The sequence below is a fragment of the Penicillium roqueforti genome (assembly GCF_015533775.1).
Source record: "Penicillium roqueforti strain LCP96 04111 chromosome Unknown scaffold_06, whole genome shotgun sequence".
Classification (NCBI taxonomy): domain Eukaryota; kingdom Fungi; phylum Ascomycota; class Eurotiomycetes; order Eurotiales; family Aspergillaceae; genus Penicillium; species Penicillium roqueforti.
Window position 1 is genome coordinate 284422 of NW_024067570.1, and position 12532 is coordinate 296953.

The window sequence follows — 12532 nt, forward strand, 5'->3', positions numbered from 1 at the left end:
TTAATGGCTGCGAGGGGGTTCTGATGCCGAGGCTCAACTGCTGATCTCCTCTCCTTCCTAAAGCAGTATAATATTGTTCTGGGGAAGCCATTTTGCTAATCCTGGCGATCGACAGCGCTTATCTCCGACGACATGACGGGCCTCGATTTCCTAAATCGGCAGAATAGGATGGGTCGTCTGCGTGGGATGTGATTCGACCGCAGGAGGCAGAACCGAGATTCGGGATTCGCCACAAAGCCGAGCGGGAACGCAGACAAGCCCGCTTGCCTAATTGGGTACTTCCGCTTCTGGGCACCCTTCGATCATTCGTATTGTCAGCCACGATAAGACATGAAGGCAAAGATAATTTGATCACAGTATGGAATTGATCTAGGATCAAGTACAATATCTCCTTCTAAGAATGGAAAGAGGCATTTCTCAGATGCCTAGAATGCCCTCTTATCTCCCTCTTGCGAAGAGACATCAAGCACCACGGTAACGGCTGATAACTATCTACACAGGTAGCTAAGAGTTAAAAACGAAGCTTCTTTCCTTATAATATCCTTTCGATCAGTTATTTTTCTACATTCTTTGGACGCTTCTGAACTATGACGAACATTGATGATCTCGAGCTCGAGGCCGCTGGCTATGAGGCCGCTATGCCTCGCCGGTTCTCTAAATGGTCTCTAGGAGCCTTGTCTTTTACCCTGACATGCACGTGGCTAGGCACTGGTTCGGCGATTGGTATCGGTTTGACAGAGGCTTCGTCAGGCGGTACTATCTGGGCTCTCCCAATTGCTGGGGTCATGACAACGATAGTTTCAATTGGAATGGCCGAGCTAGCCTCTGCATACCCAGTTGCAGGTGCCCAGTACTACTGGTCTTTTATGGTTGCACGAGAAGACTATAGACCCTTCGCTTCATTTGTGTAATTGCATCTCCTCCTCGAACTGCCTGTTAAAATCTATCTTGCTAATCTTTTTTTTTTGTTCAGAAACGGCTGGATGAGTGTCATCGGTTGGTGGCTCTCTTCTGGATCTGTCGCCAATTTCGTCGCCTCCATGGTTCTCGATATTACCGTCGCCTGGTATCCGGACTATGACCCAAAGCAATGGCACGCGTATCTGATTTATGTCTGTCTGATCTGGTTGGCGGCGGCGATCAATATCCTGATGGCAAACTGGATTCCTCTTTATAACAAGCTGATGTTTGTCTTGGCCGTGCTGACACTGACCTCCACGACGATTGTGTTGTTCGTCGTCACGAAGGACCACGCCTCTGGCTCTGCAATCTTTACCGATACCACGAACCGGACGGGCTGGTCTTCCGATGGATTTGCCTTCATGCTCGCCGTGGCAAACTCGGTTTTCGCCTATCTGGGTAGCGATTGTGGTGCTCACATGTGCGAGGAGATTCCTAACCCGTCTAAGAATGTGCCCAAGGTCATGATCTACCCGCTCCTAGCAGGCTTTGTTACAACTTTACCCTTCGCTGCGGCTCTGCTATACGCAACCCCTGATATTGATGCAGTACTCCACACTGTGACCGGCCTTCCCCTGTTTGACATCTACTACAACGGAACGGGCTCTCGAGTGGCAGCTTCGATTCTCATGGCTTTCTTCGCCTTTCTTTTCTTTAGTAACTTGGTGGCCAATGGTATGTGGTTGTGAAAAGTTATTTGAAGTTTGTCTGACGATATTTTTGCAGCTACTACGGCATCACGCACAATATGGGCCGTTTCCCGTGATGGAGCGCTGCCTTACTCTGGGTATTGGCAACGTGTACATCCTGGTATGCAAGTTCCCATCCATGCTCTTCTATTATCTGCGGTATTCGTTTCGGTATGATACATTTCTCAACCCTTTTTGTTCACTCTCAGTTAACAACTTCAATAGCTATATGGACTCATCTTCCTTGGATCCTCCACTGCTTTCTCGGCTATGGTCAACGCAGCCGTCGTGTTTCTTCAAACGTCCTGCGTCCTTCCTCAGGCTGTTTTGCTATGGCGCGGCCGCGATCGGGTCCTTCCAGCACGCTATTTTGATCTCGGCCGGTACGGGTCTACTATCAATGCGATTTCAGTCTTGTGGGTGGTGTTCCTCGATATCATCTACTGTTTCCCCACTGAGATGCCTGTGACCCCCGAGAATATGAGTTATGTGTCAGTCGTTTGTACTGGACTTGTTTGCTTTGTGATTGTGCTATGGCATGCCACCAAGAAGGGGATTTTCAAAGGACCAAGGGTCGACTTCGGTATGCTCAACGCTAGGAGAGAAGAAGCTATTGAAGGTATCTTGGTAGACAATGATGGCGTGAAAGAAAAAGATATCGGGGCATATAAGGGCGAAGTGAAGCTAGAAAGGGATTAAATCTGTGCTTATGATCTGTTGGCTGACTATGATTTTCATGTTTTACCCACAGTCAGCTTGTTTTCCTATATTGTACATTAGAGATCGAAAATACTTATAACCTCTCTATAGTCCAATGATCCACAATAAGTTGAATAGCTGATTTGGGTCTTACTCTCCGCCAATATGTTTTGCATGTCATGATGCAGATATAATTCTAAAGAAGCTTCACAAAATCACTTGATTTATATATAAGATACTCTGAGCAGTTTTTGTCTGATGCGAGCCAGGTCTTTGGAAAGAGTACTCGATTCAAGATGATAGACATGGGAGGGAAGTCTGTCGGTATATTGGAGCGGATTATAGTATTTCCGCTCATGAACCAATCTCCGGGACGTACTCCGGGACGGCTCTCGCTCTGTTTCAGGAAGTCATTGCCCACACCAATGCAATGTTCCTGTTGTACGTCAAGTACAATTTGGAAGGTATGGGGAGAAGGATCCTCGTATATCTGCTAAGATAATGGAAATTGTAGCGATCAGCCTAAGAATAGCGGTATTTCTATCTGTGAATGTGACAAAAAGGAGATATTTCTGCTACATCAAATTGGAATGAGAAACTAGAATCTTGTCGTTAAAGAGCTATACACTAAAAATCCTATGATCATCCTAAGAGCAACTCAAACACCAAAGATTGACCTTTAACATCTCCCGTCATCCAATCTTGCGGGCCAACCTTGAGTCCCCACCAGTATGAACTTCTCGTCGAAGGATCCCAGTCCTTCCATATGCTGTCCAACAGAGAAGACGCCGTTTCAAAATGATATATTCGAGATACATCTCTCCAGTGATTGCAATACTCGCGAACCATAGAACGGGTGTTTTCGTCGCCAACTTCTGCGGCGGCTAGAAACACAGGTAAGAGAACCTGCTTCTGGGTGGTGTCTGAGCACGGCATGCACCGTACGCAGTCAATTATAACACGAGAAAAATAATCAATCATGCGGAGTTCTCGATCGTCCGGCTTCTTCGTGAAGACACGATAGATGTAGAGCAATATGGCATGCCTCCATGCTTCGATGCAGTAGTACCGATTGCGTCGCAAATTGAAGTCTTCGGAAAGGTCGTTCAATTCGTCCCATTCGACTTTCTCTTTGTTGACATACCCTTTTACCTCAGTGATTATGGTTCTGACGGGGCGGAAGTTAAAAATGGTCCATTCCATCTGGATGGTCCTTTGATATATGCATGCCAGCTTTGCAAGGCGCGCCATGATGGAGATCAGTTCAAACGGACACCCGTTTAGGCCGAAGCAGGACCATCCATCGCTGTCATCGAACCCTCTCAGTCTCTCCAACAAGGAGAACGGCAAACGAGGCTCGGTTCGAGACATGAGCGCAATTGTCGTGTCCCACCTGCCGAGGTGTCAGACGGAACAGAGAACGATGGTCAGGGTGAGCAAGACGTCTAGACATACCATATGAGCATCGCCAGCTGCGCACGCATGCGAGAATCACAGAAACCTCTTTCCATATCCTTCCGTTCCGTGATAAGTTTTTGAGCGCCATTCAGATGTACTCCCCACGCACCGAACGCGGACTGGCAGACCTTGAGGATATGTCAGATTATATTCCGGCAAATGATTATAGGGCAAAATATACCTCTATACTGACGAGTATCAGGAGGGTATCAAGAAGTGGCAGGGAAGTCGGCTGGCTTAAGGCGTGGCTGAAGAGATGAAGAGCAGTAGATCGGTGATGGTGCATTTCGAGTATCAAATCATCGGTGTTGTTCATCTTCGAGAGGTGATGGAAAGAAAGGGCTACAATCGCATGCAGAAGAAAGTCGTAGTTTTCGAGATTTCCAGTCTGAGCTCTGAAGGGGTTGATACGACAATCCCTGGTGAGCGGCATGACGCAGAATTTCTCGTCGTCTGTAAATATTTAGTGGGAAGGACGTTGCAAGGAATCTGCAAGTGTGTATACGTACATATAGCGAGAATTGGCTCATACTTGTGAGCTAGGTTGCGATATTTTATTGGATATATGGGTTGCATATCTTCCTCGAGCACGGGATTATCGGTATCTTGTTCTGTGGCCCAATTCGATAAACTTTCAAGATTTGTCATAGGAAACAGCTCTTCAGCGAGGTCACCGCCCGCTTGATTTAGATTGCCAATAATGCCCGGCGAAGTTTCTTGGTCTGGGTCCAGAGTAAGTTGGGTAGGAAGCTGAGCCTGCTCTATCGTGTCTGGGCAGGATGCATCAATCGGATTTCCATCAACATATTCCATAGTTCCTAATCCCATTTCCCAACCTGGAGACAGATGCGCCTCATTTTGCAGCTGATAGATCATATACTCATTGGATTGGCTACTGCAATCTTTGCTGATTCCCAGTTCCTCAGGACTCGATGGTTGAGGTGTCGAAGGAAATGATAGGCTGGCCTTGCCAGTAGTATTCAAAAAGTTTGCCCCATCATGGCGTAGGGAATCATCTAGACCCAGATCCAATATTGACTGGTAAACAGTATTCGATTGCCTCGGTTTCCGCCGTCTTTTCGGGCGACCTTGCGTGAACTTGAAGGTGTGCTGCGGATCTCTCTTGGAGCTGCATCCAGATTCGCGGCCTCTGGGCAATGGCCCATGATTAACAACTGGCAGCTCTTTCCAAACGAGGTCCATGGCAAAGCCGCCGCATGCTCTCCTGTTTGATATACATGTGCCGCACCGAGGGCGCTGACGGTCGCAGCCTTCTTTAAGAGCCGCACAAGTGTGGCAATCGCTCTTGGCGAATGCGAGAGAATTAGTGCGATTCCCAGATGGACCCATGCCGTGTGGTTGAAATTGGTTTACAAGGAAGGAAACATATAATCACGAGAGGACGTATGTTTTACGGAGGTGACTGATAAGGAAGAAAGATAGTAACTGGGGGTTTCCAATCAACTCCCCCGCTAATGTGGCGAGACGACTGATTTCTTAGCTATTAGTGGAGCTATGCTAACTCTAACTAGTGGCTTGCTTGGTCTTACTGGCTAATTTTACAATCTGGACTGTGGTCCCGCGGCGTCTTGGATGAGTCTTATGGCAGCTTGCGCGCATCCGTACGACGATTGGTATCCGGCACCACCGGCGCCGTAGTTATGAACCAGCCATAGATCGCCTACTCGCTCCCTTTCAATCCTCACCCCACCTTCTCTCACTGGTCGTAGCCCAACGCCATGTCGGACAATGTCCAGGTGCTCGATTCCCTGGCCGCCGGTGAGCGCAGGACACAGCTCCACAGCCCGCTTCATGATCCTGATAGCGAGGTTTGGATCTACCTGGGGGTCCCAGTTTCCTTTCTGATAGCAACCGCCTAGGATGGTCCCTCCGCCAGCCGCCCTTGTCATCACATAGCATGCCTCGCCATCGCCGTCGTCGGTTCCCGAAACATCGACCATCTTTCCAGCCTCGTTGCGTACCACCACAATCTGGCCACGAGCCGCAATGACAGTCTTGTCTTTCACGCCGCCGAGCTTCGATGCCATGAGACCAGTGCAGTTGACGACGAAATCGACCTTCCCGGGGCAGACGCTCGGCCCCGCGGCTTCCAAGATGTGACTAAACACAGCGCGCTTGAAAGTAACACCATTCTTAAGACACTGAGACACGAGCCATGGTAGATATATCGCCGTGTTTATGCAGACCGACGTGAAGACCGTTCCTGCATCGACACCGGGGCCGAGCGATGACTTTGGAAGCGGACGGAACTAAATAATCAAACTGGTGAATATGAAAACATGATATTAGGTGAAGAAGTGTTTCCTTACATTTGGCACAGTGTCTTTGAACCAAGGCTCTGGGGATAGGAGCTCAGCAAACCAATCCGCCGTTGCCGAGCCGGCATCTTTTTCGCGACGATGAATCTCACATTCTTCAATCAAATTAGTCGATGCCATTGCTAATTGACTAAAATAAAGCCTTTAACTTGCCTTGGAAGTGAACACCCGCTTCAGGATGGTTCCTCGCGAGGTCTTCGAGCGGTGCCCATGTCGCTTTCTCCCATTCCGCAGCTTCTGTCCCGCGAATCGAGACACTAAATCTTGTCAGTTACGGTCTTGTCCGTGGCCAATTATTCCGACTTACGGCATGTAGTTGGCTCCAGCCCATGGTGAGGCGTACTCGATGTCGTAGTCTCCGGGCATGTGCTTTGCGGCGACAATGATTTTATAGCCTGGGCACTTGGACAGCAGCAGCGCGGTTGTGAGCCCAGCTACCCCGGCACTATAATATTGCAAATACGTCAGATTTGTGCTCTCTCAAATATTTCCGGACAAGGAAAAAGCTCACCCAATGACGACTACAGTTTTCTCAGGCATTGCGAATGTTCTTTGTCCTAAAATTGCTTCTTGTGAAGACAGTGAAGACCGAGTTGCTCTAACTCTGAACTGAAACCAGTATGGCTTTTCTATAAGAGTGACTGTAGTGACAGAAAGGCATTTAAAACAATTGGTTTTCACCTAGCACGCCTCTAAAATGGAGTCCCTCTTTCCACAATAGGCTTTCTTTTTTCATCTTGTATTCCATTCTCATCAAATTACCCAAATTGAATGTTTCGGCACTTGCCTTGGTGTATGCCACTGGTCCTCCTTGTAACTATTACCAATGTGGAATTGCCTAATATGGAAGGTGGGCTCGTGGAACCTTAGGGCCTATGAAAATTGAGATCTCCGGCGGCTTATCTATTAGGATTCGGAGTCTGGTTGATACGCGATGCGCACCAAAAGCATCATCCATCTATGGTAAACTAATTTATTCATTTATTTTGTTGTTAAACGCAGTGAAAGAGATAGGTTTAAATATCATTGGTTGGATAACAGTCTTCCTAATAGTTCCCAGGCTGATGTGAGACCTTATACAAGATATACCTCATCCCCCAGGCCAGTTCGAGCCCTTCCCATCGTGTCTCTTCTGCTCGCACCAGGACAAAGTCATTTATCTTTCCGCTGACTCTCTGTGCTGACTTCCTCAAATCTTCAATCTTTCACTTGTACCATTGTTCAAATATCAGTGGTTGATTATACAACTGCTTCGTCGCATTCCACGGCCCACCATGTCGCAATCCCAATTCAAATTCGCCAACTCGGACGCCGAAGTTCCAGGCAACGGTTCTCCTCCCCTAGAATTTACTATCAAAGCACCATCTTCCACGGATATATGGGCTAAACCGCCTTCCACCATCTCCTTCTCGGCCCCTATCTTATACAAATCTATACCTCTCATGGCATTCAAGCGGATCCGCATCGCTGTCAATGCCGTTTGGGAGAAGAAATATGACCAGGGCGGTGTGGTCCTTGTCCTAAATATCGCCGATGGGGGGCAGAAGTGGGTGAAGTGCGGTATTGAATTCACCCACGGTAAACCCCACCTCAGCGTCGTTGCGAAAGACAACTGGGCGGACTGGAGCTTGCTTCCAGTGCCCGGGGCCATGGGTAGTGGTACGGCAACTCTTGAACTAGTTAAAGAAGAGGATGGAAGTCTGTGGATCTATTCTGTTGAGGGCTTGGAAAAGTCTCCTATCCGGGAGGTCACTTGGGTTTTTGAAGAGGAAAATATAAAGGACCTATGGGTTGGTGTCTATGCTGCAAGGCCATCGAGTGAGGGCGGGGAACTTCCTGTCAATTTCGGTCATTTGATTATAGACCAGCACTAGGTCGGTGGGACGTTGTTGATTATATGCCCCAGTCAGTAGATGGCGATGGCTACTACGAAGGACCAGCATATATAATGAACCGATGAAATGTAACTAGTGAAGCAAGATTACTTCAAAGTCATACGTTGCTGTTGGATATAGTGGCGTTGGGTAATATATACCCCCACGCTCTGATAGAAACGCTAGCCCGAAAACTCAAGAGATAGATGAGACGTAAGAATTTAGGATAGGTGAGACATCATTGTAACATCCCGCTTCCATTACTAGGTTCGTTGATTGTTCTAGGTTCTATAATGGCATAAAGGGCGGCCCTGTGGAATGTTCGTCCTGACTCTCTTATATAGAGGAGACAGTTCGCTTCCTAAGACTCTTCTCTTAGCGGTGGGACTAACGGCGTGGAAAGGATAGACGTTGAACCCTAGGAGTGAGAACTAAAAGCTCGCTCGACTTGTTCTAGAAGTGGTGGTATCCGATTTATAAGACCGAGGTTGGACATAAGCTTCGTAAATATATCTAAGTGGAGATCCGGCAATGTGAGATGCCGATTGAGTATCGATTTCGGCATGGATTACTCCGTATAGGTGACTGGCGTTCTATAGGTACTTGCGATTGTTCTAGAAAAGAAACTTCCCCTCAAAGGCTGACCGAAAGCGGCCATGTATGTCGAGGATGTGGCGGAGTTTGCCAGAGTGATACTATTCACGATAGAGATGACTTTTCCTTCTTGGTACCGGATACAACTCCCCCTTTTCTGCCAGCTGGCCGCCAGCACCGGCAGCCGTTCTGGGGCGCTACAACTGCGTGCGTCAGCGGCGTCCCCAGTATATTAAGAAATGCATGTGATGTGTGATAGATTTCGGTGGAGAATTCCGTGCTGTATTACCAATAATGTCCATTAAACACCTGGTCAGTTGTTCAGAGTAAATACAGAAGGCCTAGAGTAAATAGATTCTCACCAGGTGCCATCCAGTTCTATCACCACACATGTTTAGTTCGTCGGTCAACACTGACATGGGCATGAGCTACGAACCGTTTGATTATACTTGAATCAATAACCGATTTAGTTTGATCGTACGTGTAATGGTCAGTCTAACATATGTGGTGACCTCTTAAAAGGGTTCGAGGATCGATATGCTTCCCGGTCACCAAGCTATTCCTGGGCAACGGGCGACCTAGCCTAGTTTATTCGAGGGGCAACATAATGTGTGATTGGTAACCTCTCAGGAGAAACTTAAGTTAGCACAACATGACCCCCAGGCCACACTCGAGGGAACTCATTAACTAGGAAATTTCTGATTAGACAGCTGACAGACATCAATGCACACCACCATGAATGAGCACATAGGTTGGCAATATCCACTTCTAGACCAACGCAAGCGAGGAACCACAGACAATGAGGTCAGAGGCGGCTGCCATTGTTGATCAGCATTTTCAATCTGCTCATTTCGCAAGCCACATCCGGATTAGAGACCTTCCAGCCAATGATCGCAACCTTGAACGGTTGCGCCCCTTAATGCCAAGCAAATTCAAGTGAAGAAGACTCTCGAAAGCATAGCCACTCCGTGCAAAATATGGAACAGGTCTCAGTCCTAGTACTCGATAGTCAAGCCATGTCTTTTTTGCAACGTCTCGTGCACATGTACACGATTAGTTCCAGTTCTCTCACTTCGTTTCAGGGCATAAATACCGGGTCATGACACATAGAATTCCAGAATAATACAAGTGTACAGTCAGACCTCGTTGAAATGTACCCCACTTTCTTGTAAACCCCGGTCACTTTGGAGAAATGCATGGTCCCGGTTTATTCCACCATAGAGAGGAGCGCAATGATTTCCTAATTAGGTATAGCGCTCCGGCTTTGCGAACTTTTCTCGGCGCCGATCGGGTTTGGCTGTATCATGTGCTTTACGGAGTACCCCGTACTCCGTAAACTACTACTCCGTATTCCGCACAAGAGGGGCCCCAGCCAACCCCGGTCTAGCCGAACCGTCCGAATCGGCAGTTGTTAGGTACAACACCGTACAAGTCCGTGAACTTCACCCGTGCCGAGGTCATCCCGACCGGGGCGAGGGAGGTTTTTTATTGAGTTGTCTCAGAGTTTTGAGGCGTTGCTCATCTATTACTTGATCGAGCCAAACATCCTCGTGGTGTTCCGGCCATTCCGGTCTTACCAAAAAATGTCATGAGAAGGACAGGGTCTATATTTTTTTTTGACTGACCTGAAATTTAGTGGCCTTTCGAAAGGTCGTAGCTCCCAGTCTTCCACTCTCGTTATAATCGAAAACTTCTTCTCTGATGGTCTGGGTTGGGCTTGATAGTCGTTAGACGAATTGCTATCGTGGGGATGCTGGGGTAGCGATCGGAAATGTTGGACCTGACACGCAACATTCCCTGTATTTAAACCCCACAACAATACTAGTTGATACACATGCTACTAACTTTTACGAGAAAGAAAAGCAAGGAACTCATTGGGTGCACTGGCGAATTGTGGGGTCCAGGCCGAATGTCGGGGAAATTGAGGAGAAGTACAGCATCCCGCAGAAAGGCTTTTCGGCGAAATACGCCCTTATATAGAGCGCCATTCGGGCCGTCTCGTCGGTTTCTCTTCTCTTTCTCTTCTGATCCCATACAAGTTAATTTTTGTTGCATGACTGATACGATCCACACGAAATGCACGACAAATATGAGGAAAAGCCCGACACCGTGGGCAAAGAGTTCAGCGATGAATTCACGCCCGAGGAGCGTGAGCACGAGATCGAGGCACGCGATCAACAGGCCCAGCAGTATCTCGGCAGCGAATCACTGTATGACCGGATAGCGTTCGCACAAATACCAGTGTACATGAAGAGTCCTCGCATGCTAGTCCTTACGCTGGGTGTCTTCGCCGCCTTTAGCGGCATGCTGAGTGGTTTGGACCAGTCGGTTATTTCCGGCGCGCTGCCTGGCATCCGCAAGCACTTCATCGCCTCAGGCGATTGGACGAGCCTCGAGGACCCGAAACTGGCAACCGACATTTCGCTGATTTCCTCGCTGATGCCGCTAGGCGCTATGGCCGGCGCGGTCATGATGACGCCGCTGAATTACTATTTTGGACGCCGTAACTCGATTATCATCTCGTGTTTGTGGTACACACTGGGAGGAGGACTTTGTGCCGGCTGCCGCAGCGTTGGAATGCTGTTTGCGGGCCGATTCATTCTGGGCATCGGTATCGGAATTGAAGGCGGCTGTGTCGGCATCTACATCTCCGAGTGTGTGCCACCTGAGGTGCGTGGCAACCTGGTGTCTGTGTACCAGCTGATGATCGCCTTCGGAGAGATCATTGGATACGCGGCCGGAGGTGTGTTCTTCGACGTGCGGTCAGGCAGCTGGCGCTGGATGCTGGGTTCGTCTCTCTTGTTTTCGACAATCCTCTTGGTCGGAATGTGCTTCCTGCCTGAATCACCGCGTTGGCTGGTATCCAAGAACAAGACTGGCCGTGCGTGGCAGGTGTGGAAGTCGCTGCACGATATGGCCGACCCCAAAAGCTTGGACGAGTTCATTGCGATGGAAATCACAGTCAAGCATGATGTCGACGCGACCACCAGCGAGGCATGGTACAATAGATACATGCAAGTGTGCACGCAGCCGCGCAACAGACGGGCGCTTGTCTATGCCACGGCAATGATCTTCTTCGGACAGATGACGGGTATCAATGCAGTGATGTACAACATGTCAAACTTGATGGCCAAGATGAATTTCAGTGACCGCGAGTCAGTGCTGATGTCGATGGTCGGCGGAGGTGCGCTGTTCTTTGGAACGGTTCCTGCCGTGTTCACCATGGACAGATTCGGACGACGCGTGTGGGCACAAAACATCCTCATGTTCATCGTCGGCCTGGTGCTGGTGGGTGTCGGCTACCTCTACACAAATAACGGCGTCGATTACTTCAATGAGCACAGAGCAACTGCCTTGGGCTTGTTCTTCTCCGGCCTCGTGATATACATGGGCTTCTTCGGAGCGTATTCGTGTCTGACCTGGGTCGTCCCAGCGGAGAGCTTTGATTTCAACACCCGTAGTCAGGGCATGGCAATCTGCTCGACATTCCTTTACCTATGGTCTTTCATCGTGACATACAACTTCGAGGGAATGCAGGAGGCGATGACTTACACCGGCCTGACGATTGGTTTCTTCGGTGGGTTGGCCGCGTTAGGCTTCTTCTACCAGTTGTTCTTCATGCCCGAGACCAAGGACAAGACGCTGGAGGAGATCGACGAGTTGTTCTTGATGCCGACGAGCAAGCTGGTTGCGCTGAACACGAGCAATCTGGTCAAGCGCTTCCGGTCGCGACAGCCGGAGCCGGTCGACACCCTCAATGCCTGAGAGGTTCTACACCTAGCGGACTCACCTTGTGGTACATTAATGTATTTCACAAGCGACCGGGTCACCGCAAACCACATGATAAATGCATTTGTATCTCAACGATATTTTTAGTTTAGCCTTATTTTGTCGATAATCATCAATGAGCCTTATTAGC

At 48.7% G+C, this 12532-nt stretch overlaps 5 protein-coding genes across 5 annotated transcripts; 3 read left to right on the plus strand and 2 right to left on the minus strand.

Moving 5' to 3' along the window:
• Positions 1 to 587: 587 nt before the first annotated feature.
• LCP9604111_3639 (uncharacterized protein) lies at positions 588 to 2348 on the plus strand (the record flags this gene model as incomplete). Its single annotated transcript, XM_039071249.1, has 4 exons — positions 588 to 907; positions 974 to 1635; positions 1687 to 1820; positions 1875 to 2348. The coding sequence occupies 4 exons, from the start codon at positions 588 to 590 to the stop codon at positions 2346 to 2348; spliced, it is 1590 nt and encodes a 529-aa protein (XP_038930302.1).
• A 642-nt stretch (positions 2349 to 2990) lies between these two features.
• LCP9604111_3640 (Zn(II)2Cys6 transcription factor) lies at positions 2991 to 5156 on the minus strand (the record flags this gene model as incomplete). Its single annotated transcript, XM_039071251.1, has 4 exons — positions 2991 to 3741; positions 3804 to 3934; positions 3988 to 4259; positions 4316 to 5156. The coding sequence occupies 4 exons, from the start codon at positions 5154 to 5156 to the stop codon at positions 2991 to 2993; spliced, it is 1995 nt and encodes a 664-aa protein (XP_038930303.1).
• A 209-nt stretch (positions 5157 to 5365) lies between these two features.
• LCP9604111_3641 (FAD-dependent oxidoreductase) lies at positions 5366 to 6685 on the minus strand (the record flags this gene model as incomplete). Its single annotated transcript, XM_039071252.1, has 5 exons — positions 5366 to 6076; positions 6137 to 6240; positions 6314 to 6402; positions 6453 to 6590; positions 6657 to 6685. The coding sequence occupies 5 exons, from the start codon at positions 6683 to 6685 to the stop codon at positions 5366 to 5368; spliced, it is 1071 nt and encodes a 356-aa protein (XP_038930304.1).
• A 734-nt stretch (positions 6686 to 7419) lies between these two features.
• Positions 7420 to 8019, plus strand: LCP9604111_3642 (uncharacterized protein; the record flags this gene model as incomplete). Its single annotated transcript, XM_039071253.1, has 1 exon — positions 7420 to 8019. One exon carries the CDS (start codon positions 7420 to 7422, stop codon positions 8017 to 8019), a length of 600 nt encoding a protein of 199 aa, XP_038930305.1.
• A 2670-nt stretch (positions 8020 to 10689) lies between these two features.
• Positions 10690 to 12378, plus strand: LCP9604111_3643 (uncharacterized protein; the record flags this gene model as incomplete). Its single annotated transcript, XM_039071254.1, has 1 exon — positions 10690 to 12378. One exon carries the CDS (start codon positions 10690 to 10692, stop codon positions 12376 to 12378), a length of 1689 nt encoding a protein of 562 aa, XP_038930306.1.
• Between the last annotated feature and the right edge of the window lie 154 nt (positions 12379 to 12532).